Source organism: Chenopodium album, chromosome 10 (assembly GCF_948465745.1).
Source record: "Chenopodium album chromosome 10, dcCheAlbu1.1, whole genome shotgun sequence".
NCBI lineage: Eukaryota > Viridiplantae > Streptophyta > Magnoliopsida > Caryophyllales > Amaranthaceae > Chenopodium > Chenopodium album.
In genome coordinates, this window is record NC_137843.1 from 62,262,130 (window position 1) to 62,288,778 (window position 26,649).

General features: G+C 33.5%; 5 protein-coding genes across 5 annotated transcripts; 3 read left to right on the forward strand and 2 right to left on the reverse strand.

Annotated features, from left to right (window-relative positions):
• Positions 1-2,668: 2,668 nt before the first annotated feature.
• LOC145564540 (protein trichome birefringence-like 4) lies at positions 2,669-4,662 on the reverse strand. Its single transcript, XM_081624822.1, has 5 exons — positions 4,009-4,662; positions 3,720-3,912; positions 3,413-3,612; positions 3,166-3,324; positions 2,669-3,083 (listed from the first exon to the last, which is right to left on the reverse strand). Exons 1-5 carry the CDS (start codon positions 4,524-4,526, stop codon positions 2,759-2,761), a joined length of 1,395 nt encoding a protein of 464 aa, XP_081480948.1. The 5' UTR covers positions 4,527-4,662; the 3' UTR covers positions 2,669-2,758.
• Positions 4,663-5,197: 535 nt separating this feature from the next.
• LOC145562861 (AMSH-like ubiquitin thioesterase 3) lies at positions 5,198-6,311 on the forward strand. Its single transcript, XM_081623280.1, has 4 exons — positions 5,198-5,387; positions 5,530-5,594; positions 5,681-5,756; positions 5,889-6,311. The coding sequence occupies exons 1-4, from the start codon at positions 5,301-5,303 to the stop codon at positions 6,072-6,074; spliced, it is 414 nt and encodes a 137-aa protein (XP_081479406.1). The 5' UTR covers positions 5,198-5,300; the 3' UTR covers positions 6,075-6,311.
• Positions 6,312-6,703: 392 nt separating this feature from the next.
• On the forward strand, positions 6,704-8,615 carry LOC145562860 (cyanidin 3-O-galactoside 2''-O-xylosyltransferase FGGT1-like). The gene is made up of 2 exons (XM_081623278.1): positions 6,704-7,598; positions 8,067-8,615. Exons 1-2 carry the CDS (start codon positions 6,704-6,706, stop codon positions 8,558-8,560), a joined length of 1,389 nt encoding a protein of 462 aa, XP_081479404.1. The 3' UTR covers positions 8,561-8,615.
• A 1,248-nt stretch (positions 8,616-9,863) lies between these two features.
• LOC145562859 (AMSH-like ubiquitin thioesterase 3) lies at positions 9,864-18,524 on the forward strand. The gene is made up of 14 exons (XM_081623277.1): positions 9,864-10,241; positions 11,807-11,871; positions 11,959-12,034; positions 12,133-12,321; positions 12,896-12,996; positions 13,720-13,825; positions 13,903-13,949; positions 14,128-14,410; positions 14,504-14,593; positions 14,689-14,751; positions 15,685-15,759; positions 16,100-16,162; positions 16,629-16,681; positions 17,997-18,524. Exons 1-14 carry the CDS (start codon positions 10,113-10,115, stop codon positions 18,169-18,171), a joined length of 1,515 nt encoding a protein of 504 aa, XP_081479403.1. The 5' UTR covers positions 9,864-10,112; the 3' UTR covers positions 18,172-18,524.
• A 120-nt stretch (positions 18,525-18,644) lies between these two features.
• LOC145564541 (uncharacterized) lies at positions 18,645-23,597 on the reverse strand. The gene is made up of 6 exons (XM_081624823.1): positions 23,372-23,597; positions 22,055-22,303; positions 21,885-21,943; positions 20,043-21,800; positions 19,703-19,856; positions 18,645-19,407 (listed from the first exon to the last, which is right to left on the reverse strand). Exons 2-6 carry the CDS (start codon positions 22,170-22,172, stop codon positions 18,767-18,769), a joined length of 2,730 nt encoding a protein of 909 aa, XP_081480949.1. The 5' UTR covers positions 22,173-22,303; positions 23,372-23,597; the 3' UTR covers positions 18,645-18,766.
• Between the last annotated feature and the right edge of the window lie 3,052 nt (positions 23,598-26,649).

Here is a 26,649-nt window from a genome sequence, read left to right on the forward strand (position 1 = left end):
CATTATATTATATATAGTATTTTATAATTTTATGTAACACTTATTATTCTTTAACACTCTATTTCTATTTTTTTAGAGTAATAGAGACGTGATTATGACGACACTCATACAAAAGGTGCGAATTTGAACAATTTTCTTATTGGAGCACGTAGTATAGGTAAATTCTACAAAAGTTGATTATTTTTTTCTTTTATAGAAAAAGTTAGTAAATTTTTTTAATCTTTTTATCCATTATAACGTAAATATTTTGTTAGATTGTGAAAGTCATAAATGTGGTTGTAAACTATAAAAATTCTCAAAGGGGGTGTATTTTATGAGAGAGAAGAAAATTAGAAACTAAACTAAATGAACTGAAATTAAGTTGAAGTGAACAATATGCCCTAAGGAGGAGATGAGACTTGTTAAACTTTAAAAATAACTCTCATTATATCGAGTGTCGTAAAGTGGTAACAAGATAGCAATTAAATATACGAGATCTTGAAGATTTCGATGTTAACAAATGTCCACCTGTTGTGGAGTTGGATGCAACTTTTCTTTTTTGTTTTTTCTAGAGATCTTAAAGTTTTTTCTAGAGATGTTTAAAATATTTGAAAGGCTTTCTCTATATTTATTTTGATTTTACTTGTTTTCCTCTTCAAATGAATTAGGGAGAGCTCTATTTATAGAGTGGGCGACTCTTAGGATTAGGATTTGATGTACATTAGAATTTGGGCTTTAAACCTAAAAAAAAAATATATTTAATTAAATTAATAAAATTGGGGGCTAATTTAATTTGTTTCACCTAAAATAGTTAAATTAAATAAAAGTCAAATAAAAAAATAAAAAAAAATAAAAGTCAAATAAAACTTAGTCAATAATTTGATATGACCCGGCCCGTATGTATCCGTCTATCCGATGTGACACTTATATTAAATTTTCGTGCCTATAATAGTAGATTGCAAATATGCAAGAATGTGATTGTGGTATATTCAAGGATAATCTTGAGATTATGAGATGATTAATTATAAGACTAAATTAGGATTTGGAGAAATTGGTAGCTAATGATGATGTGATCAATAAGATAGTTGAGGAGATAATAAATTATTTAATTTGCTTTTAGTTGTAATCTCACCTTTCTTTGGTTTGCTCAAAACAATCCTACCTTTCAATAATCCCAAAAAATTTCATCTTTTACCCATATCTTTCCATAAAAGACCTTTTAATTAATTTACAACTTGTTAAGGCCCTGTTCTTTTGAGCTTCTGGGCAGAGCAGAGTAGAGCAGAGCAGATTTCAGCAGAGAAGAGCAAAGCAGAGCAGATTTCAGCAAAGCAGAGCAGATTGAAGCAGAGCAAAGCAGAGCCGAGCAAAGCAGAGCAGAGCAGATTTCATTATTATTATTATTATTATTATTATTATTATTATTATTATTATTATTATTATTATTTTTTATTATTACTATCATTTTTATTATTATTATTACTAATATTGTTATTATTACTATTATTATTATTATTATTATTATTATTATTATTATTACTATTATTATTATTACTATTACTACTACTACTACTACTACTACTATTATTACTATTATTATTATTACTATTATTACTATTATTACTATTATTATTACTACTACTACTACTACTACTACTACTACTACTACTACTACTACTACTATTATTATTATTATTACTATTATTATTTCATTATTATTACTATTATCATTTCATTATTATTACTATTATTATTATTGTTATTAAATACTAATACTAATACTATAATAATAATTGTAATGCTTTATTATTGTTATTAAATATTAAATATTATTATTATTAATAATAATATTAATATTATTTATATTATTATTAATTATATTATAGTTACATATTGATTATATTATTATTAATATTATTATTATTAATATTATTATTATTAAATATTAATTATATTATTATTAAATATTAATTATTATTATTATTAAATATTAATTTTTATTATTATTAAATATTAATTATATTATTAAATATTAATTATATTATTATTATTAAATATTAATTATATACTTCGTATTATTATTAATAAATATTAATTATTATTAATAAATATTATTTATTTATTTATTATTATTAAATATTAATTATTATTATCATTAAGTATTAATTATTTATTATTATTTTTATTAAATATACATTATTATTATAATAATTCAATATTAGGTATTAATTTTAAGCAGAGCAGAGCAGAGCAGGGCAGGGCAGGGCAGAGCAGAGCAGATTGAAGCAGAGCAAAGCAAAGCAGAGCAAATTTCAGCAGAGCAAAGCAGAGCAGATTTCAGCAGAGCAAAACAGAGCAGAGCAGCTCTAAAGAACGGGGCCTAAGCCGGTTGATTTTTATTTTTTTTACTCTCTTAAATCTCTTTCTTCTTCCCACAACTTACTAGTTTGTCAGGATTTTCCTTATTTTTATTTTTAAAGGTTTTTGTATTTGATACATTTAACACATATACAAATGACAAATGTAAAGAGAATTTCCTAATGTCACTTTCGACTTATTTTTATAACAAAATACTACGTACATACATACACAAATGAGAACTAACAATTATTGTATGTGATACATACTATGTGATGATACATAGACTTTAGAGTCCATTGTTACCATGCACGCTTTTTTACATGCCACTCTTTACAAAAAGTCATGTTATTGTATTTTGCTAAAAAAATCTCTTTAATCTAACATACTATACAAGACATTATTTGAACAAAAAAACTAACTAGTGAGATCTATTAGAAGACATCAGTAAAGAAACATAGAGAAGCTGGTTCCATGAGTCAGGAACACCAGGGAGGCACCAATGGCTACAATCTTGAGTCATCCCGGGCCGTCTCTCAGTCTCCGGTAGCCGGTATATCGACGGGTGCCCATCCTTCCTGTAATCAGTCATCTTAGTAATGTTAAGATACACAACAGGTGTTTTCATCTTAGAGATCACTGATTCAAGAGTCTTCATCATCCAAGGATATGCTGCTAAGTACTTGTCATCAGTTATTGGTTCTGTTTCTTCATCACATTTTCCTCCTGAATTCCACTGCCCTTTTCTGCACAAAATCATTAACAGAAATTAACCCATTTTACATCAAAGATTGACTAATTAAGGGGTTAAATTGTTGGATTAATTACCTAAAATGAGAAGCTGAATAACCAGCAAAAAAGACTTGTGTTTTGTTCTTGTTTACATTTTTGTCAACCCATTTTGCCCATGTTTTTAAGGCTTTTGTGTATGCTACTGTTACATTTAACTCAGGATGCACAATTTCACCCTCCTGAAAGAAATTCTTCCTACAAAAAATCAATCATACACATTGTTTAAGTACTAGAAAGCCGAAAATAAGCAAATTCATTAACTTTAATTCAGTTTCTTAAGTACCCTTTTCGAGTTTTGTTGTGAGTCCACCAATGTCCAGTATTAAAAATGAGGTAATCAGCATCATGGTAACCGGAGGTTGTAGCTTGAATCACATCAAGTCTTAGCAGTTCTCGCCTCGCCTCGAAACCTTTCACACTAGGCAATTTCCATTCTTGTACTAAGAATGGTGATCTGATGAACTCTATGGTACAATTATAATCCTAAAATTCAAAACAAAAACATAGCTTAATTATCATAATTAACGTAACTAGAGCATGACGCGCATCATGCTCCCGAGTGTAAAATTTAATCGGTTTTAAATTACTACCTTGAATTTGAAAGAGTAGAATCCTTCACTTCTGAACTGTCTTTTGCCAGAAACTTCGAACACTGTCTTCTTATCAACTAAAGACATTCTTAAAGAACAAACTAAAGATTCCCACATATTTCTGTTAAGTGAATCTCCGACAAACACCATTCTTTTTCCTCTTAACATTTCTAACATCTTCTTCCCATTAAACCTATGAAATTCCAAGAAAAAAAAATCAATTTTTTTTAATCAAGAATTAAAATTTAAAATGTAGATTTTAATTAAAGAGGAATTAAAAACAGAGTACCTAGGGATGTCACACCCATGAGGCTGCCATCGATAGCGCAAATAACCGAGATCGGAGCGGCCATTGTTGAAGCAATTGAAGGTATAATCAAGAAACGGGCAAGACCCAGGTGAGTAATTCGGGTCAGAATCATCCAAAACCCATTTCCCATCAAAAATATCACAAGAAATTCCCTTCTTTCTTACAAAATCATCTTCTTTTTTCCTTAAAATGCTCAAAGAAGTGATTTTCTTAGCAAAATATGATCCAATTTCATCTGGGTTTGGAGACTTGGAACTCGGCTCGTCTTCGATTGCGGTACTTCGAGGGATGGAGGAGAGAGAAGAGATGTAATTGGAAGCAAAGAGAAGGTGGGAAGTTGCAGATGGTACTGTTGAAGAGGTAGTCTCTGTTATGGGTGTTAAAGAGAAATTAAGTAAGATGAAGAGAGAGAAAACGAGAAGAAAAGTTGTGAAGATTAATTGGAATCTTCTTCTTTGAAGAATTTGAGTGATTGGGAGTTTCTTTAATGGCGCCATTTTTGCAGAGAGATTGGAGAGAGAAAGAGGAAGATGATGTATTTGTTGTTACTCTGTTTTTGTGAGTTTGATTTTAATGATCAAATAAATTGGAGGGAAATTATATGAGTATAACAATATCAATAGGTCACATTTTATAAAGTGTCACATTTTAGTATTTTTCTTTTCATTAAATTCAATTTATACATATCTTTTCCAATGTCCCAAGGCAATTCATTGACCTCTTTGCATTATATAATATGAAAAATTTATCTTAGAGATTAAATTAAACTACCCAATATAAAAAGTAGTAAGTAGTTCATGAAATACTTATATTTTCTTATGAAAAACAAAAATTAAATTAAAGGGTGTTATCCCATCAAGATTGTCCAACGTTCATATATACGATCAATATGGAATAATTGGTTTTTGACTTTGAGTCATTTTTAAAAACTTCATATTGGTTCATTAATAAATAATACTCCATCGGTTTCTAAATATAACTTATAGTTTACACTTTTATCAAGACAATTAGAAACAATATTTAGACGGATTATATTAAAAGACTTTTTCCCCTTCTAAGTTTTAGGTCAATTTCACTTAATATTAAAGCGAAGTCAATTTTTGCCATCTAAAGTCTTGTTAATTTATCCGTGTGTACTTTTATCTTAATTAAGGGACAAGGGGTTGTCTAGCTCAATTCAAGCGTTGACTTTTCGATTTCGTCGGAATTCGAGCACATAGCTAGAAATCATAAACCATGGTCAACCGTCGACACCAGCAACGCCGATCACCATGAATACACTCACAAAGAAGATTGAAGTTGACAACCAGATTTCTTTGGGGAATTATTATGGAATAGCTGATAATCTTCTCAAACAGGTTAATTTTCCACCACTTTATTTAAAACTTTGTTTCATATTGGAATTACTCTGAAACATCTTCAATTTCATGATTTGATTAAGCTAATTTTAGAGAGATTTTTTTTTGGAATATACATGTATGTCATTCATGATTTATTCAGGCTGATGTATTTCGAAAAGAGAAGAATATAGTGGACTTGTATATTATGCTCATAAGGTTTTCAAGGTAATCATTCTGTAGTTTTCATGTAGCAAAATTGGAAAATAATTAACAATCCTTAAAAAATTCATAATTCTTTCTTCATTTTCTAGTTTGGTGACCGAAACAATACCCTTCCACCGCAATTATCCAGCTTTAAAACCTGAGAAAAAAAGGCATTACAAAAAGGTAAGTTATGCAAGGCTATATATTTTCCGATATCTGATATGTCTAACAAAGGCTTATCCCATACTGTCTGTCTCAACTTATGTGTTTTACGCGATTGTTTGTTCTTGTTCATGAGTGATTTTTTTGTCATAGAAACTGCTGGATGTGCTTGAGGAGCTAGAATTTTTGAAGCCTGAGTGTCAACGTCGAGTAAATGAACTCAACAAGGCTCGTACAAAAACACAACAACAACAACAACAACAAACTGCTAATTCTTCTACTAGTTTAGAGAGCAAGCCGGTATTTTGTGATGAATTGTTCTCATCAAATAAGTCCTAGTCTTGTAAGGTTGTACATATTTATTGATAAAGTATAATTTGAAACTCTAATAATGTCTCTTTTAGTTTGTGATGAATCTCATAATGTATACTCATGTTGTTGAACCATTATGTACGTTTGTGGTGATAAATGGTTGAAGCCTTACAACAGATCGGATTTTCATGGGTTCTTATCGCGATGATTGTATCATTAGACCTTAATGTATTGATCACCTTAATATATGCTTTCTTTTGATTACACTATTGTTTTTGTATTGGTTCACTTGGTTTCTAACTGAAATAATTGACAAGATGTCAAGTAAGAAATAAATTTATTTTCTTGCAGGGGAATTGAAAACTGAAAGCATAACAAATGACTATTAAGATACTATTTTGATTAATGTTTAATAATAATAACAGTACCAATAATTGACTATATATTATTCTAAATTGATCAAATATTGACAAAAACTCTATCTTTTTCGCAACCACTTCACCATTTTTAATCAAATAACTCCTCCATCCTAACCATTTTGCCATTTTTACTTTTACCTCTGGTTCTTATTATGTGCAATAAAAGTATAAGAAACGGAGGTAGTCTTATATCTTCCTCCCTCTCTTGCAATTCACACTCGAATCGTCGACACTCAAATGGTAGACGACAATAGAAACAAGCCGTTGCATATAGCAATGTATCCATGGTTTGCTTTTGGTCATCTTACTCCTTTCCTCCACTTAGCCAACAAACTTGCAGAAAAAAACCATAAAATCTCCTTTTTCCTTCCAACTAAAACACAATCCAAACTAGCCTTACACAACCACCACCCCAACCTCATCACCTTCATCCCCATCACTCTTCCGCCTGTATCGGGCCTACCTCCCGGGGTGGAGACCACCAACGATGCGTCTCCCCCCACATGGCCTCGCCTCATGGATGCAATGGACCTGACTCGAAACACCATCGACAATCATCTATCCAACCTCAAGCCCGATTTCATCTTCTATGACTTTGCATATTGGTTACCTGAGGTAGCTTCCAAGCACAAGTCCAAGTCCATTTTTTACTATGGAACCTACTTAGTGAATCTTGCTTATGCTGACCCTCGGTGTAAAAATCAGCCTGCAAGTCACCAGTTTACGGCGGCTGAAATGACACAGCCACCAACCAATTTCCCCTCTACAAATGTCAGGCTACATCCCTCTGAGGCTGAGGCGCTGTTACCTTTAAATAAGCTCGAGTTCGGAGGAGGGATATCGCTTACCGAAAGAATTAGCCTCAGTTGTGATGCAGGGGATGCTATTGCTGCTAAAACTTGTAGGGAGATGGAAGGGACTTACTGTCACTTTTTCCAGCAGATTTTGAACAAACCTGTCCTTCTGATAGGACCTGTGGTGCCTGAGACACCAGCTTCCAAGCTCGATGATCGTTTCGACTGTTGGCTAAAGGAGTTTGGGTCTGCTACTGTCATATATTGTGCTCTGGGAAGTGAATGCATTCTGGAAAAGGATCAGTTTCAGGAGCTTGTTCTAGGAATGGAGCTCACAGGTACATTTTTTTAACCCTTTTTTTTTCCATGATTTTATTAATTAATGAGGGCGTGTTTCACATGTTGTGGTATTTTCTATATAGCCATTGATTATGGTTTTTCAATGTTAAGGGTTGAAATTAAATTAGTTTTCTTCACCTAATTTTTCCTTAATTACGCTATCTTTTACAGTAATGTAGTTGCAAACTTGTAATTCAACTTGTACTTTAAATAACCCTACTGTATTTTGAATGTACTTAGGGCCTGTTCTCTTCGGCTTAATTTCAGTTCAGTTCGATTCGGTTTCTAATTTCCTTCTCTCATAAACAATTCATTTCAGCTCAATTCAGTTCAGCTCAGTTCAGTAAATCATTTAGACTAAGTTTTTTTTATAAATTTGACTTTGTTGAATATATATATACTTATATAAGTTTGTCTAATCCATAAATCATAAATGTAGCCATATAAAATTTTCTATATTCTTGCAGGTAGACCATTTTTGGCAGCCCTAAAGCCGCCTAAAGGTTTCAAAACAATAGAGTCAGCCTTGCCAGAAGGGTTTGTAGAGAGAACAAAAGGAAGGGGAATGGTGCACGGGGGTTGGGTGCAGCAACAACTCATCCTGCAACATCCTTCTGTGGGATGTTTTGTGACACATTGTGGTGCAGGGTCTATATCCGAAGGTATGGTAAGCGAATGCCAATTGGTGTTGATGCCTCAAGCAGTGGATCAATTCCTCAATGCAAGATTAATGAGCTTAGAGTTGAAGAGTGGGGTGGAAGTTGAGAAACGAGAGAATGATGGCTTCTTCACTAAGGAAGCCATTCAAAAGGCGGTCTCAACGGTTATGGAAGCAGATAGTGAAGTTGGGAAAGAGTTAAGGGACAACCATGCTAAGTGGAGAGAGTTTCTTTTGAAGAAAGGTCTTGAGGACTCTTACATGAGTAGCTTCATTCAGAGTCTCCAAGAGTTGCTTGAATGAAAATTAAATGTACCATATATAAAAACAATAATGAATACATCTATTTGTAATTCAAATTAAGACCATAATGTAGCTATGCTTGATTTCCCCTAATGAATGGATTGATCAATCAATCAAGCTAAATAATAAGGTTTTCATGTATTACTTTAATTGTCGAATTTAAGGTTTATGTTATAAATAAATTTTAGAGGGATATTGTACAATTAATACAAATGTATCCTTCATTTATTATGAGTATTGTCATAGAATGATTCTTGTGAAGTTCTGATATGAAGATTTTAATAATTTTATCATGAGAGAAATAGCATGCTTGTTTTTAGTAATGTTTGACGAGGTTTGAAATCATGCATGCTATTTAAAACATGTATGGCAACAAAAAGAACTAGATTTTACTATTGTTTTGGTATTGGTTCAATTGGTGTAGAAAAAATAATGATTACTATACAGGTTTAGGGGAAAACAAGCGGTGAACAACTGATTTGATAGCTTATCTCAACATTAGTTGCTTCCCTAGAACTTAGAAAAATTATTTATGAAGTCTGCGTGAACAAAACAATGATCATTCTTTGCCCTATTTCACAATTTCAAGATACCTCAATGTAAAGCGTCATAACTTCTTTTATGAGCACTCATTATACATCAAAGATATTGTGATTAGAAACTATCACTTCCAAATTACCTCCTTCATATGTGAAGTATGCTAGGATAAGTGGTCGTTTTAGTTTGACCACTGTATATCTTGCATCCGAAAACATCTTTAATATCTTTCAGTATTCTTTTCCATTTGCTCTATTCTCTTGACTTGTGGGTTTGTGAAAACGTGGATCAAAATAATAGGATGGAAACCTTTATTATGAGGTTGATTTCTTTATAGCGGATACTTGTGTGGGCAAAACTCATGATAGAGAAGCCTTAGCTTGTGTGGTGTCGTAACTTGTAAATGGTGGGATCGATTAAGGGCGAGGAAGGATTTGAACCTTAACATTGTGATTTTGTAGACGTACTCTTGTCTTTTGATGTTTTAACTAGCAAATGCTGGTCTAACAGCTCTTTAAGCCGATCCTTAAGCAAATAGATTATAGATAAAACTCCGTAAACAGGTTTTTAAGGTATTGGAAGAACTTTCTGACCAAATCGAGCTTCAAGAGTCAATCTTTTTTTTGACAAGAAGAGTCAATCTATAGACAATAAAACCTCGACTAAAAAAGATATAACCACGCTCATTATTTACTGTAAATCGGGTTTATACAAACGGTTACGGGCACTTAGGCTTTATTCTCCCCTCAGTAAATGTCGACATAACGAGTAGTACTTGTGAAAAATCTTAATTGAACTCCGTTTTCTGGTCTTCTTTCTTCACCACTCCAAGTCTCCAACTTAACCTAACAATCATTTCTCTCTCCAAATCACCAATTCTCAATTCATCGTATTCATATATGAATTGAATTGAAGTGCGATTAATTAATTACTTTCGTAATTTGATTTTTTAATCCTTGATCGCCGGAATTTCATCGGAATTCGATCACATCACCGATTAATCTCGCCGGAAATCATGAATCGCCGTCAATTATCGACGCCGGCAAAGCCGATTAATATGAACACGCTTACAAGAAAGATTGATGTCGATAATCGGCTTTCTTTGGGGTATTATTATCGAATTGCTGATACTCTTCTCAAACAGGTTAGGTTTCTTTAATTTTTTGTTTAAAATACATTGTTCAAATTTTTAAATTTATTGGAGATTATTCAATTTTACTATTCGATTGAGCTAAATTTAGGTTTTTTTAGCAAATAGTTCGATTTTGCTGCTGTGTTGCCCTAGAATTGCAGGTTTATATTCATATCATTCTTAAATCTAAATGTTGTAACAATCGTGAGTTTGAATTAAACTTCAATAAGAGGGGAGTTCATTTACTTTGATTGCGTGCCAAGAGGGTATGTTGCGAATTTGCGTTGATAGAATTTAGGTACTATGATTAAGGTTTAGCATTGATGTAGGGAAAGGTACCAAATTTAGGCGGGGTTTTGGTGGTTAGATGAATGATTCTATAACTACATTTTGAATGTGGTTTCCTGTAGTTCTATGTTTTGGGGTGAGATGTTGGAATGGGAGAACTTATGCTTTGGTTGGGTGGCGAATTGCATTAATGTGTATGTGTGACTGCCTATTTCCACATTAAGTTTGTGGGTGGACTGTGAATGTCTGCTAAACTGTCACGACCACTCGGTTATGAGAGAGGATGAATAGATGGGAATTTGTTACAAGTGCACTTACATGCTATGGGATATTGTTATGGGAATTTGTTACAAGTGCACTTACATGCTACGGGATATTGTTATCTTATTTCAGATTCTTGGAACATCCATCTAAGATGGAATGGAATTTTGAATGTAGCTATAGGCTCGACTTGTCATACTGAATGTCTAATGTCACTATGCATGGGTCTCGCTAGAGCTATGTCTTTCTTATGTGGGGTAGAGAACAAGGTGAAACCCCTCTTCCCCAATTATCCTCCCACACATTTACACACGGATGATATTTCATAGTTTGATGTGGAAGAGTTATATTGATCGCTTGTATTGATATGTCTGAGGTTAGAGCAGAATAGAGTTAATCACTTGCGTAGGGACTTTGTTTCAAAAATTGAAAACTAGTGTGGGGACATAGCATGCATAAAATATACGAAGTATTTCAGTCTCTAAAGACATTTACATTTGAGCAAACTCATGTTTAGCTGATTGCAAATAATTGCCACGTATTAAACTCAAGCCCATTTGTGCACATATCTTGCGCGTGATATTCATCCCGTCTCCTTTTAAGTTGGTCTGTTTAAAATGACACATGTTCTACTAAAAATTGCAGTGTGGTGCATCTATGTTGAAGTATTGAGTGTATGATGTGGGTACTTAAGATACAATGAAGAGTTGTGGTAACATGGATTTGCACATATGCTATAGTTATCCCTGTAGTGCAGTGGTGCTCGTGGAGTATGTTTAACGGCCTGACTGGAAGCTATCCCTTTTTTTTAGTGGACGCTATTTATAGCACTCCTTGTTTTCTTTTCTTGTACCAACTAATTCATGTCAATCAAAATTTTCTATCCTGGAAGAAAGAAAAAGGGTAACTATGTTGTTTAGGTTGCTTGTATAAAGACCAATGCTCTTGCAGACCTGCTTCTGCTACCAGCAGTATTGAGCTTTATTTGTCTTCTTCAAGTAATGACATGCTATTCTTGCTTTTTTCAGGCAGATGTGTATCGAGAAGAAAATAATATAGTGGACTTGTATGTTATGCTCGTTAGGTTTTCAAGGTAAGTATTATCATATATGCCTGTCAGTATCATGATGCCGTATCGAAAAATATATGTAAATCTATAGCTCATTCATTGTTTTCTTAGTTTGGTGTCTGAAACAATACCCTTCCATCGGGATTACCAGGCTTTACATTCTAGAGAAAGAGTACATTACAGAAAGGTAAGCTGTATTAGGCTTTTTCCACTTTGTCAGTCTCAACTGTTGTATGTGATTATCCTTGTTGACAAGTGTTATTTTCCTGCTGCTTTTTATTGTAGAAATTGCTGGCAGTTATTAATGAGCTGGAATCATTGAAGCCTGAGTTTCAGCGTCGAGTAAATGAACTTAACAGGGCTTATACAGAAACACAACTAAAACAATTTGATGGCAGAGAGAAGACCACATATGGTTTAGAAACATCTTTGACACGGCCCTCTGCTTATGCTCCTAGTTTTGAGAGCAAACAGGTATCTGTTTAAATGATTTCTTATTCAGTATGAGATTAAACTAAATTGTTCACATCACTTTACTCCTGGTCTTTGAAAGTTATATTTGAAACTATATCTTCTCTTTTTATTTTATGCTGAATTTCTTGACGCATGTTGAATCCTTTTACTTTTGCTAAGTGGTCAGCTTTTCACCAGACTTCCATTTGTTCTATTTACTGTCCCTGTATCATTTTACTTGAATGTATTGGTTGGCTTTCCTGTTCTCTTAAATTACTGGTTTACTTGGTTTCTTTTAAGATCATTGACAAGGAGTGAAGTGAGAAAATAAAAGAAGTGAATGCTTTAATAGAAACGCAAATGCAACTTCCTAAAAGCTGGTATCTCTAGTTGTGAGGCCCTCAACAGCCATTTAAGCATGAAGATTGTCATGGTTTTGTATAACTGATTGCTTATCCTTAGTTCTTGTGTTTCTTCTGGTGTTTGTTTTACTTTATTAAAAGGGCAGCATATTTTTTTCCCATTTTTTTTTCAATATTATTTAATGTCCTTGCCTCTCAGGGTTGTTAGAACTTATGGTTTGCTTTTAACGCAGCTACAACCAGATAGCAAAACAATTCAGTCTTCATGGAAACAGAACAATGATTTCCTAGCTGCTTCAACTTCGATGCCTTTTGAGAAAAGCTTCTCTAAGCTGTAAGAATACACATTTTTTTTTTTTAAAGTCTGTCCTTTCTTGAGTTCAACTAATTGCACTCTTGCTCTTACTCTAACATATTCGCTTTAGTGTGTTGCACAACCAAGTCTACAGTTGAACAATAAGAATCCTCTGCATATAAATGGTATTCCCTCATCCCAAATAAACTTCCACATTTATATCAGACTATCCCCGGAAAAAACGTCCACTTTCCTTTTCTATTTAGTCAAGTGTAAGGTCAAGCTCTTTATGTAAAATTATTCAAACCTGCGGCACCTGTTGAGATTGTTAAGAAAACACTTTATTAAGTCAAATATGATACTCTATTTAAAGGTATTCAAGTAGCAAACATTCTTGTTGCATCATCAAAGAGGAAGTATAGTTTTGAACAAAGATAGCAGTATGTTATAGGCATTATCTTTATATGTGATTCTACAAGTTTTATTTACTTATATCACATTTCGTGGGAACATCCTTGGGTTTCACAATTACCACCCTGAGCTCCCTCATTGTTGATTGTTTAGGAAAAGGGAACAAATTTTGGTTTCTACGTATAACTGCAAGCAACAGTTGCTGCTGGTTTTTTCCTTTATTGCATTTTATTATTGCCTAACACTTGTTTATATCCTGTCAGTTTTTACATATAATTTCCTTACTACTATGTCTGTTTGTATTCTCTATTCTTCTTTATGTTGACCTATATCTGTTATGACTATTAACAGGTCTCTAGCGGTGCCATTTCCAAATCAAGAAACATTGTCAAGGCACTCCTTTTTAGGTCCAACTGGACTTCGTCGTCAATGGCAAGGACCTAGTACGGAGATTAAGGTGCTCAATCTCTAGAGTGTTTTCCTTGATAAATTTGTTTCTATTTTTTTTTTCTTATTTGTCTTCTTTCTGTTCAGGTGTCTTACCCTAGCCATGCTGACTTAACTCCAGCTGAAAATTTATGGTTAGAACTTTGGCAACTTTGTTATGAAATTGTCTTATACCTCAAATTTATATTTGCTTAAAAAAAAACGGAATGTGCCTTTTAGGTCAGATGATTATTGAAACATAAGGAGTGTCATCTTTTCCTTTCCCCAAAACATTTTCTGCTTCCAACTATTTCTAACCCATGTGGTTGACAGCCTTATTCAAGATACACAAAATGAAACTCAAGTTCAGAAGGATGATAGGTTAGGACAAGATATGGAAGCAGTCCTGTCTTTAGACAATGGTAGCTGGTCACCCTGTGAAGAGGACTTGTCTGTGGGAATCATAAGGCAGCCAGTTCCTCCCCCTGTACTCGCCCAAGTTCATCCAGATTACCATCCTATCTCTCCATCAAGAGTGGCTGATCCAAGACCTGGACCAGCTAAGCCTTCAGAGAATGGGACACAGAATCCTAATTCATATCAACATCTGCATATTGTAGGTTTCAACTACTCAATTTTTTGGAGATTATTTTTAGGTTCTGCTGCGATTCTTTCTGTTTCAGGACTTCATTTTATTTATTTATTGCAGCCTGTGAGAATGATGGAAGATTTCTTGAGGCTGGCACAACAAAATACGACAAAAAATCTTGAAACATGTGGAGTTCTAGCTGGTTCTCTGGTATGTTTTTCTCAATTTCTTCATGTGTTCCTTTTGCTGGAGACTATATATTTTTAATGTTTATCTCAAGTGCTTCAACTTTCTTCTGGATGCAGAAAAACCGAGTGTTTCACATTACTACTTTAATTGTTCCGAAGCAAGAGTCAACTTCTGATTCAGTAAGTTGTTGCTTGCTTTCCAATAGACCCTTGGTGTTTGGATTAGTTTGTTTTCATTGTTGTGTTCAGCTATATGTTTGATACTTTGATCTTCGAATTATAAAGAACCTTGTGAACAGATATAACTTATATTGTAGATGATAGGATCTGCTAAATGTGGCCTTCAATCATGTAGCATTCTCTAATATTTTTGAGTTCAGCATGATGGCCAGCAGAAAGGATACCTTAAATTGGAAATACTTGTTAATTATAGCACATAAATGGAGGAGATGACATCTATTATACATGTGCGTATTTAATACGAAATATTAAATTGTGATCAGACTTTGTTTGACATTTTGACGTGCTTCAGATTGAAAATTCAGCTTAACTGCAATACTTGTTAACATAATACCTATGTTTTCATTTTTCTGCATATTGAGGTCTTTAATATGTGCAGTTTTGGACTATCTGAGAACACTTTTAAGAAATTTATTGACCTAATGACCTTTGTTTTATCAACCGTATGTGTGCTTGCTCGTGTCTCTTTTTTTTTTTTTTTTTTTTTTTTTTTTTTTTTTTTTTTTTTTTTTTTTTATGGGGGTGCATATGGATGACTACACAGAATAATCACTTTTGATTCATGTAGCCTACCCCACTTATGGGATTAAGGTTTTGATTGATTGATTGATTTTTGTATGCATATGCTTACATATAGGCAAGTATATGATGTATATCATTACAAGGAAATATAATCTTGCTCTTTTAACTTTGTTTGAACTCCAATAAAAGACGTGGATTAATCCCTATTTATGACTCGGCTTCTGCTATAGTGCTATACAAAATAATTCATTAAAGAGAGGGTCAGATGATATGGTAGCTCTTCCTACTTTGATGTTGTATCACTACTACTACTTATGGTGAGCTGAACAAATTTGTATTTACCTTTTACAGTGCCAGACATTAAACGAGGAAGAAATATTTGAGGTTCAGGACAAAGCATCACTATTTCCTCTTGGATGGATTCATGTGAGCTTCTAAAATCCTGATAGTAATGGTTTTTACTTTATGCATTTGCCTTTTTTCTTCCCGCCAATCTCATTGTATCATCTGCTTGTCTAGCTGGCTATGAGCTATGGTGTTGATCATGAAACTCCACTGTACTTGATTTATTATAAGAAACTTTATTATTCAAGCACTATGCTTTGCATGAGTGTTGAATTTCCTGCATCTTGAATATGCAATTTCCCTAAAAATTTGCTTTTTTTTATTTTATTTTATTTTTTTTTATATATATAATTATTAAGCTATAGTAACATCTTCTACTGATGTTCTAGTACTAATACTCTTATTTTCTTCATACTGACAGACACACCCGACACAGACATGTTTTATGTCCTCAGTTGACCTGCATACTCATTACTCATATCAGGTAAAAGAAATGGCTTCTTGAGTTCAGATATCTTTTTTTTTTTTTTAAAAAAAAAAAAACAATTATTATGCTACAAACGTATAGACTCTACATGCCTTGATGTATCATTCTACTGCTGTATTAGCAAGACCTATTCCTATGGCACGCAATTTAAAGAAGGGATTAGATAAGGTAAATGACTAAATTGTTTAATACTCAATAAAAAAAATAAAAAAAAGAAAAAAAAACCACCAACTAGGGCGATGAATTGGGGTTTTTGGGTATAAATTTGCACTTATCTACAATATGTTTATCATCTTTAATCACTTTATCAAACTGCCAAGGGGCTATATAGGTCAAGACAAAGGAAGTAGTTCTTTTCCAGGATTGTATTTGAGATGCCATGGTCACATTTGTTAGAGGTGCTTTTCTGCTTTGCTAATGTCGATACCTTGCTCGGCTAATCATTCTTTAACTTGCTTGTCAGATTATGTTGCCGGAAGCAGTTGCTATCGTTATGGCACCTACAGATTCATCCAGGTATATTCCGTCTTACTTTGCATAACTGTTGCTGATGCTAAACTGGCCCGATAGTCATGGACTCAAAAAAGCTTAAGAAAACAGAGAAACTTATCATGATAAAACAATCCTTTAGCTCATTTCGAAATGAAGATGCAAGTTTTTTTTTTTGTTTGGTATTATCTGTAACCTGTTGGGCCTTGCAGTGCTGTAATATTGCTCTGTTCTGGGCTTATAACTCTCATGAACATTTACTCCGTCCATCTGGAATTTATTGCCCTCTGTCCCAACTATTGTGATCTTCTTCTATGCTCCCCTTCTACTCTCCAGCTCTACATTTAAGTGGGGGAGTGTTTTAAATATAATCATAATACATTTCTGATTAAGTAAAAGGAATTTATCTCTTAATAGTATATTTAATTATTTTATTCCTGATGGAGGGAATATTTTATAGTCACTCACCTGGATTCTTAGTGCAATTTGTGACATAATTAGAGGGCATGGCAGGGATGATAGACTCTGGTCATGGTATATGAAGATGAAAATAGAAAGGGTGGAGAAGGAGATTGGAATATCGGACACCAATGTTGTCTCATGAAACAATGAGAAATTAGTTATATATTTCCGTATTGCCTGTTCTTGTCTTCAGACAAGTATAAATTTATTATGAATGTGTTTTTACCTTTCCTTATCCTTTCATTGTCATCTAGGGACATAAAAGACACTAGAAAAAGAAACATTACTTCAAAGATGGCTGCTTAACATTCTTGGGCAAGGGAACTTGAGTTTAATATTATAAAATCCTGTTTAATAGCACGAAATGCAGATGATTGATAAAATCTTTGGATAACTTAGAGTGAAGGGTTTATCCACTAGATATACTATCCTTGATGATTGGTTGACATTTTATAAAGGCTATATACGGAGTGCTTTTTATAAATTATGAAAAACTTCCATTGTTCTGGAATTGCATGGTTCCTTGTGTCTGTTAGAGAATTCCAAAGATCTATGTTATCATGGATTCTTTGTGGTGTCAATACACTACATTTAGGATTTGAAACCTTGGTCCAGCTTGTTGATCTTGTCTTCATCAGAGGTCCGAGGTATTTTGTTTGATGGAACTCATAAAGAGGCTACTTTTGGAGAGCATTCAGTGCCAATTAAAGAGCACGAAATTTAAAGTGTTAAATGAAGACTTATTTAACATTTTTTTTTAAGTGAATCTATGATAGTATTCTACATTTAAGCTCTAATCTATTCAACTGAATGGGGGCCTAGGTAACATTTTAGATGAGCATATCCTGCGTACTGACTTCACTTGTTTGTGTAATTGCAGTCCGCATGGTATATTTCACTTGTCTGATCCTGGTGGTGTTTCTGTGATTCGAAATTGTGATCAGCGTGGATTTCATCCTCATGAGGAACCATCAGATGGTAGCCCACTATATGAACACTGCTCACACGTTTATTTGAACCCAAAGTTGAGGTTTGATGTGATTGATCTTCGATAAATGTCCTACAGAGTTCTTTTGTATTTAGAAAATTAATTTTCAGATCAAAGCAAATAACATTATCATTTGTACAGCTATAATTGATCATATCTGTAAATGTTTTTGTTATTGGGGAAATATCTGGTGAATTTGTTTCATCTGCTGCTGTGTTTTGATAAATCATACCTGACTGCACGATACCTTGATAAAATACTCGAAAGTTTGCTGTTTTGTGTTTGAATCTCTATCAAATCTTCAGCACATAACATTGTCATTAATAGGAAGTAATTGTTACTTCTGCTTTTGCTCCTTGTAATAATAATTTAATTTTTGTTGGTCTATTCTCGTTCTAATAATAAGTAACCCTATTTACACATTGAACAAAACATGGAAGTGGTATGATTCCCTTCCGTTTCTAAGAGATTTTGGGATTGATTTTCATTACTCGTCCTTGTAATGGATTTTTGAATTGAGAATTAACAAAAACTTATTGACCAAGTTTTTATACTTCTTCCAGTTTGCAAAAACCATCATTAATCAAGGATGAAACCACTAAATAGGTGGTATTACAAAAGAATTGTACTTGATTATAAATTACATTTTACACGCCAAATTATTATTGTAAAGATAAGACATCAGAAACTATCTCCCCAACCAAAGAATCTAAGATCTGGTCTTCAATGTCTACTCCAACCATAAATTCATCGACTTCAAAATCTAGCCATCTCCCATATTTACTGCTCATATCTTTGTCGACGAGCTCATCCACCATACTATTTCCCAGGTTTTTCCAACCCTGGATCTCCTTGTACACTTCTTCAGCCAGTCTTTCCTTTCTTTTCAATGTTGCAATGCCTTTTTTCCACATTTCGAACCCACCACCCACGAAACGCTGACACTTTAAATCTAAACATTCACTGACACAATCAAACAACATTTTCCTCTCTAGTTTAAACTCATCTTTTCCACCTCCTCGTCGTCTTTCCATCTGATCAAACAGGTGTGGATTTACTATCTCACGTGTTCGACCTGCTACATAATCCTTAAAAATCAACTCCACATTGCAGAGTATGTCTTTTACATATCCTAGTTCCCATGCTGTTGATTTCATGGAGTACTTTTCTGTAGTAATTTGAGAAGATGTTGATGAAGCTGAATCTGATACCTCTGCATCAGCTTCCCTAGCTTGTGACTTTTGTAAAGAATTCAGATCAATTTCTTGCTGAGCCTGAACTGATGAACATTGTTGTTTGCTCTCTGAAAAATAACCATGAAATGCTCAGTATTAATACACTAAGATTACAAATATAGATTACAATAAACTGAGATTTACAAGACTCATTTGGTTTGAGGCATTCCAATATATTAAAAGCATATAAACTAAGCAATTTGGTACCTCTCTACTTACTACTTTTCAGCCCATATTCTCTAGATAAAGCTTTGTAATTCAAGTTTCATATTAAGTCATTTCTGTTTAAAAAAAATATACTACGTATAAGAGTAGAACATGCATGTATTGGAAGTTGGTGAATGATTTTGATATTGTTCTAACCTTCCGTGATGCTACTTGCCATGCTTTCTGAAGAACAGCAACTTTCTGTCAAAATAGAAGGTTCAAGAATGGAAACAGGACTAGGTGAGTGACAATCATTCCATTTTTTAGCTTCAACTTTGTCGCGGCTGTATTTTTCCATTGCTTCCCCTGCCTGGTGAAAAAAAAAGAGCCTATCTTGTCAATAGAATAGAGCTGAAATCAGTACGCCATTGCTTCCTAACTTTGTATGGCATAGTGGTTTAAGAGGAAGGACAAATAAACTAGGGGGAGATTTTGAATGCAAAAAAGTTGGTCTGTGCAAAATTAATGGAAATCAAATATGCATGAAATTCTGTACCCGAAAACTGAATTTCCTTGTGAACTGCTCAGCTTCATCATAGTCAAACAATCCAGGATAGATATGGCTATCCGTATCTAGTGGCTCTTGTTGAGACATTTTTTCTCGGGCCTTCCCTGTGGCACTCTCTGCACTGCCAGGTACCACTGCTGATTCTGCAGCTGTACCCGTTTTGACAATTGTGCAATGGGAATTCTCAAAGTTTGATGTTAGTTCTTTTAGCTTCTGCTCAAGCAATTTACTCAAAGCATCACCCTTTATCCCGTTTAATCCAGGAGAAGATAACCTTGTCAAATCCGAGTTGGACAGCACTTTGCTTCCACCATCAAAGCAAATGTTGCTGCCTTTTTCAACCAACTGTCTAGAAGGCTCTGAACTAAGCTGTGATCGGGTGATAGGAGCAGTGAATGTAAATGAAACAACATCCATTCCTTTCCTTCGGCTTTCTTCTATCCAATTAAATTGCTTATCAGCCACTACACTAGATTGGCTTGGTTTTTCAGGAACTTGATTCTTATTGTATTGCAGATTCCCATCTATTGACCTTTTCTTTCTAGGAACATTTCTCACTCCAGCATAAGGAACTCCCTTATCAACAACGTCTCTTGCATGCAAGCTAGATTTCCTCAAACTTGTTCTTGAAGTCCCAGATTCTCGAGCTAAACTTTTTTGTCGGCCATGAGAAGTATCCTCAGAATATGGCTTTTTACCAGTAGTAGTAGTAACAGAAGCCTTAGGAGCAGAAGATCTCTCCCTATGTGGAGGGCAGTTCTGTTTTTGGTTATTTTGTCTTAGTACAGAAGAAGCACTTTGGTTCAAAGATTTCCTATTTGAGAACTTTGGACCACTTGCTTGGTTCCTTGATGACTGACTTGACTTGCTGTCATCCTGTTCTTCTGAATCTCCCAAACTCCTACTGTTTGAAGTCAAGCCTTCCCTTTTCTGTACATTAACCTTTGCTTGTATGGCAAGCGAAATTGACTTTCCCTTTTTCTTTACAGCAGCAGAACTATCCTCTCTACTCGGGGATGCCCTAAATGATGAAGTCTCATTTAGACCATTCCAACTCCTATTCATAGGCTGTCCTTTTAGATACTTGGCAGCATTGGATTCAACTTGCCTTTGCGTTAATACAGGAGCCCTGGACGGTTTCTGCGCTGCTTCCAGTTTCTCCCTTATTTCTCGAACTTTCAAAGGAACTGAGGATGATCCAGCTGAAGATATCTTAGCTCGGGGAGTTGCTGATGGGCCAGGCTCAATTATTTTTGCAGCAGCTTCCATAATGTGAGCTGCATCTTGGGACGGGACAAAAATAGGGCTCTTGATTGGCGATAAAAGCTTATGATGAGTGATTGGGATTGTTTTGGCTGACTTTGGAGGCAAAGTATCAGTTTGAAACTTCTCAATTGGTCTGTTAGGCAACTTCATAGATCTAGTTTCAAAGTCATTATTCCTAGTTGTAGGCTCCATTTTGTCAAATAGGTGGCTTGAATGCATAATTTGATGATCATGATAAAAGTCGAGATTTCTTCCTCTAAATGGAGCCTCTCCTAGAGAGATAGAGTCAAAGAAGGGGGAAGGATATGACTCCATTCCTATTGACATTGGTAAGGAATCCAATCCCATGAGCCTGGCCACTACCCCAGGAGCTTTTGATCCAAAACCGTCGTCATCTGTGACAGATGATGCGCAACTATAATCACTTCCTCCTCTGGCACTAAATCCTGCACCAAATGCACCATACTCCTCTTCTTCTTCCTGGTATATAATTAATCAAATCATCTTAAATCAATATTATGACAATTAATTTCAGCAGATATCATTCATTGAATAAATTCTCACCACACGCTTTCTTGTCATAGGAAAACTCTCCTCGCTTTTCTTCCCTTGTTTCGAGTATTCTGTCCAAAACAAACAAAAGAAAATGAATGGTCTGCAGTTCTTACACATCTGCGTTAAAGAATCACAAGATTCACAACACAAACAAATATATGAATGTAGTTGTAATGTACCTGGTGAATCAGATCTGCTCGAAAACAACTTCTTTCGGGACTTGGCATTCCAGTCAAACAGCTGAAAGAAGCCGCCAACATAACGTCCACTCTTCGACCCATGCTTGTCACCACCCATTTTAGCTATTTACCAACTCAAAACACTTCTTGACATTTAAAGATCCAAGCCCAGTTATAAAAACTTCAACAATCAATGATAGGTGGATGAATCTTCAACCTAATCATATGCAGAATGATGGATATTCCAAACTGCTCAACACAATTCAAGTAATGAGACAAGTTGCACTAAAACATAGGTAGTATCATCCATAATAAAACCCTAGTTATAAACTAAGATATCATCAAGCTCAAAACAATTTCACTCAACTGTATTTTCTACTCTTAACAGCTCCCTTAGTTCAGATTATGAATTCAGTGAACATGTATGGCTAAGATATAGGTAGTATAATCCATAAGTACATCAATTAAACACCCTATTATCTTCTACTAAGATAGCATCGAGCTCGAAACGATTTCACTTGGAGCAGTATCTTCTACTCTACTATAGCTCCAAGCTCCCTACATATGACTAACAGCAGTCACAAATAACTTCAGAATTACTCAATCATCCCTAGTAAAGCACATTATAAGAATCTATATTCCAATTAATTTACCCTTTACAGAACTTTATACTAATATATGCTCAAATTTGATGGTAACAAACAAAGATGATGCCATTTCAACATCCGATACTGATACTAAAATCCAAATATTATAACTAACACCCTTTGATTTTAATACCATTATTATTGCAAACCCTCAAATTAAATACACTGATGAATAACTTGGGCATGCACATTTTTACATAACAACCATTTTCTGCTAAATAATCTACTTCATATGTACATTCACAATTACAAATTGGAAGTGAAATCATATTCCAATTTATAATTGAACAATTTCAACAGTATCTAACAGTGTTAAAACGGTAATTTAACCATTAATCATGCAAATTTACCTTCAAAAAGTAATCACAATCATATCAATCAGCTAATCAAAATCCAAATCAATTAACAACATCATCATTAGCCTCATTCCACCACCTAATTATAAAAAATCTTTAATTAAGCTAACTAATCACATAATCAAGCAAAACCCATCTCACATTATCAATTTATCACCAAGATTCATTAATCACAGTACCAAAGCAGTATAAAAGACAGAAACTTGATTGCAAAACCAAACATTCCATGACCAAAATCAGTGATTTAAGAAACAATTAATTCAAACCCAATTAAAACTACAATCAAACAAAGTACAAAAATGATTAAAACTTACAAATGAGGAATTTCTTAGAAGAATTTCTCCAACGTCTCTAAAGTAAGCTTCTTTCTTTCTCTCTCCTATATAAATGTTTGACAACGTCTATATTTTTCTGGGGTTTTGTGAAACAGAGGAGAATGAATAGTTTGTAAAGCAATAAATTAAGGGGTGCGCAGTTGTTGGAAATACCAGAAATTTTAGAGAGAGAAAGTTGTGATTTTTAGTGAGAGAGTGAAGCATGTTTCAAGCATTAAATGGGGGGCAAAGCATTGATTAAATTGGGGAAGAAAAAAAAGTTGGAATTTTTTTAAAAAAAATAGAAATTGAAAAACAAAAAAAAAAATTCCAAAAATATTGTAACGTCTCTTTGCTTAGATTGAGATTTCAAATTACAAATAAAAAAAACAGAAAGAGGGACAAAAAGTATACTTTTTATTATACAAGGGTGATAAAATTACAAGGGGAAGGATTTTAATGGGGAGTGACAGACAAGTGATATGATGACACGTGGATTAAAGACAAGTCAAAACAATTTTGGAAAATGGGTGAAACAAAAAGGGGTTAAAATATATTTGGGATTTGGATTTGTTAAGGTGAAATGGGCCCATGTATTTGCCTTGGTGCGTCTTAGATTCGAACATAATGGACCAAATCTAGTGAGAGAACAGAGAAGTTTATTTTCCCATAATTTATTTTAATTTTTGAAGGATTTATATTTTTTTTCGATTTGAATTTTTTTGTTACGTTAACATGTGGGGGGGTCGAGTTATGAATGTTTATGTATAAATTAATATGTTAATTTGAATTTAAATAACATCTTACAATAAAATGAAAAGAAAATGTTCAAAAAATAGTAATACAAGGAGAACATTCTTTATATTCAACCAAATTAAAATAATATGATGAACATTTTTTCGAGTTATATGAATTTCAAAAACAAAATCTTTTGTCAATATGTATATGCGAATTCTGGTGTGTCAATATCATACTTGTAATTTTGTAATTTGTAGTTCGGATTAGTAATTTGTGTAGTTGTATCATAAAGATACTTATTTGACTTGCAATAAATCCCAACTTACACTCTTTCACCATGATTTCACTAGTAGTGTACTCTATATAGTTTGTTTAGATTGATTATATTTATTTTCATCATCTTTTTGCCATTTCATTAAAGGGGTTGGGCTTAATCTACATGATCCACACATTGGACTAGACCCAATCTAATCTAAGTAGTTGATTCAATGGCCTTGATGAGCTTGGTTTAGGGATGATGGGCAAAGTGACATGAATTATTTGAAGTAAAAAACCATTTTGTTCTTTCTACCTTAATTTCTAAAGTGTAAACAAGACTTCAAGAGGATATATATATTCAACATTTTATGTTGCATATAATTTTACATGCATTTTTAAGTTTATTTGTGTTATTTGGGTAATTGACAAAATCTTGATGTTGTATAGATGTTGATTGTATTACAAACATAGAGTCAAATGTCATTTACCCTATATTTTACACTTTTATTCCCCCCCCCCCCCCCCTCCCCTCTCAAAAGAAAAAAAAAATTAATAAAATAATGTCGATTTCATGTTTAATTCAAACTTTGTCATTTTACAAAGTTAGTACATAGTAATCCTTAAACAATACAAGTATATGTAAATAAATCATCAATTCTAAATATATAATAACAATGTAAATGAATTACAAGTTCTAACACCTACATCATAATTTATTTGCAATCTCTTGTACAATTTTAATAATTTAAAAAAAAATATAATCTAAAAAAAATATATCTTCAAATTGCATGCATGCCAATAAATTAAAATTGCGAGCACATTTTAAGCCACAAAAGCACTTCTTGATCAAATTGACCTTCGGATTTGATGTATAAATCCGTGCATAAATTAAACCATCTCTAATGATCATGAACTATACTATGACACCTTCTTTTAACCCAACGAAAACCATTTTTTACAGAAGCTTTAAACTTAGTTTCCATTGTATATGTTCTATATGTAGTAATCCTTGTTTTCCTCTTCAAATCATTTTCATCAAAGCTCCAATTATGAGACCTACGATGATGTGAAGATGGCGAAGACGACGTCGTAAAGGATGATTTGAAATAAGGAGTAATTACATACCTATGAGAAGGTTGTAATTTTATGGGTGGATTATAATTACTAAATGTTGGACTTTCATTGTATGTACAGTAACGAGCAGCATCATCAAAATTTTGTATTTCCAACATGTAATGATCTATGATTTGTAGCTTATATTGCTCTAAATCATCATGAACAATGTATTCATTTTGTGATCTTTTTGGCCCTTTCATCTTCTTTTTTATTTTATTATTGAATTAAATGTAACGTAATCCCACCACCCCAACTCTTGAGAAACAACGGCAAAAAAGTTGGGATGGGAGATATTTAGGAAAACAAGACGACAAATTGGAAAGATAAAAGAATAATTAAAGTTACAAGGTATGTTTATATACTTAAGAAAAAAAATAGACAAAACTAAATTTAGACTATCCACGATATAGATAAATGTAAGTCAATCAATATTATGAATTCCAAAATTAGGAGATTAAAGAAATTATTTCAAATAAAGTCTAGTAACAACTCAAATAACCTAGAGGTTTACAAACACGTACATTACAAATTACAATCCATTGTTTTGTTTTTGTAACGGTTGCTTTCTACTTTTCTAGTGGCATTAAATTGTATGTACTAGCGTTAACAAAACTTAACATAATAGTTAGTTATGTTGAAGTTAAAAATTTTGCCCTTTCATGATAATCATTCAATCACTCCTAATATCTCATTATGCATGTTTATGACATTTTTATAAGAACAAAAGTACAAAACTAAACCCAATAAGTATGTTAATAGGGGGGAACGGGGATTTTGGTCTTCCCATTCCATCCCCACCTAATATTTTCATCCATCTCCATAGAGGATCCAAAATTCACCCCCATCACTACTTCGTCACTGCGCCACCACCCACTTGCCTAATCCGAACCTCAACCAAATCCCCATCTCAAACTTTCCGTATAATACTTGTATATATGCATCCATTAAAATTTCGTTACCATTGTTACAGATAAAACTCAATTAATCAACGATCTCAAAACCAAATGTATCCTGAATGTTAGACAAGCTCATTATAATTCAATATAAAGATGAAATTCCAATTGTTGGAATTAATTTTCATTATTTTAAGTGAGTTCAAGGCAATTGTTCAATATTGTTTTCAGTAGGTTGGGACGAGGCAAATCTGGGGCGGTACTACTTATGAT

Excerpts from the sequence above, each read along its gene's own strand:
- LOC145564540 (XM_081624822.1), bottom strand. The coding sequence starts at position 4,526 with ATGGCGCCATTAAAGAAACTCCCAATCACTCAAATTCTTCAAAGAAGA. Across the intron at positions 3,913-4,008 it reads CATGGGTGTGACATCCCTAG|GTTTAATGGGAAGAAGATGT; the intron begins GTACTCTGTTTT and ends GGAATTTCATAG. Across the intron at positions 3,325-3,412 it reads CACAACAAAACTCGAAAAGG|GAAGAATTTCTTTCAGGAGG; the intron begins GTACTTAAGAAA and ends GATTTTTTGTAG.
- LOC145564541 (XM_081624823.1), bottom strand. The coding sequence starts at position 22,172 with ATGGGTGGTGACAAGCATGGGTCGAAGAGTGGACGTTATGTTGGCGGC. Across the intron at positions 21,801-21,884 it reads CTATGACAAGAAAGCGTGTG|GAAGAAGAAGAGGAGTATGG; the intron begins GTGAGAATTTAT and ends ATTATATACCAG. Across the intron at positions 19,408-19,702 it reads GGCAAGTAGCATCACGGAAG|AGAGCAAACAACAATGTTCA; the intron begins GTTAGAACAATA and ends GTTATTTTTCAG.
- LOC145562859 (XM_081623277.1), top strand. The coding sequence starts at position 10,113 with ATGAATCGCCGTCAATTATCGACGCCGGCAAAGCCGATTAATATGAAC. Across the intron at positions 10,242-11,806 it reads CTGATACTCTTCTCAAACAG|GCAGATGTGTATCGAGAAGA; the intron begins GTTAGGTTTCTT and ends TGCTTTTTTCAG. Across the intron at positions 16,682-17,996 it reads GCACCTACAGATTCATCCAG|TCCGCATGGTATATTTCACT; the intron begins GTATATTCCGTC and ends GTGTAATTGCAG.
- LOC145562861 (XM_081623280.1), top strand. The coding sequence starts at position 5,301 with ATGAATACACTCACAAAGAAGATTGAAGTTGACAACCAGATTTCTTTG. Across the intron at positions 5,388-5,529 it reads CTGATAATCTTCTCAAACAG|GCTGATGTATTTCGAAAAGA; the intron begins GTTAATTTTCCA and ends TGATTTATTCAG. Across the intron at positions 5,595-5,680 it reads ATGCTCATAAGGTTTTCAAG|TTTGGTGACCGAAACAATAC; the intron begins GTAATCATTCTG and ends TTCATTTTCTAG.
- LOC145562860 (XM_081623278.1), top strand. The coding sequence starts at position 6,704 with ATGGTAGACGACAATAGAAACAAGCCGTTGCATATAGCAATGTATCCA. Across the intron at positions 7,599-8,066 it reads TCTAGGAATGGAGCTCACAG|GTAGACCATTTTTGGCAGCC; the intron begins GTACATTTTTTT and ends ATATTCTTGCAG.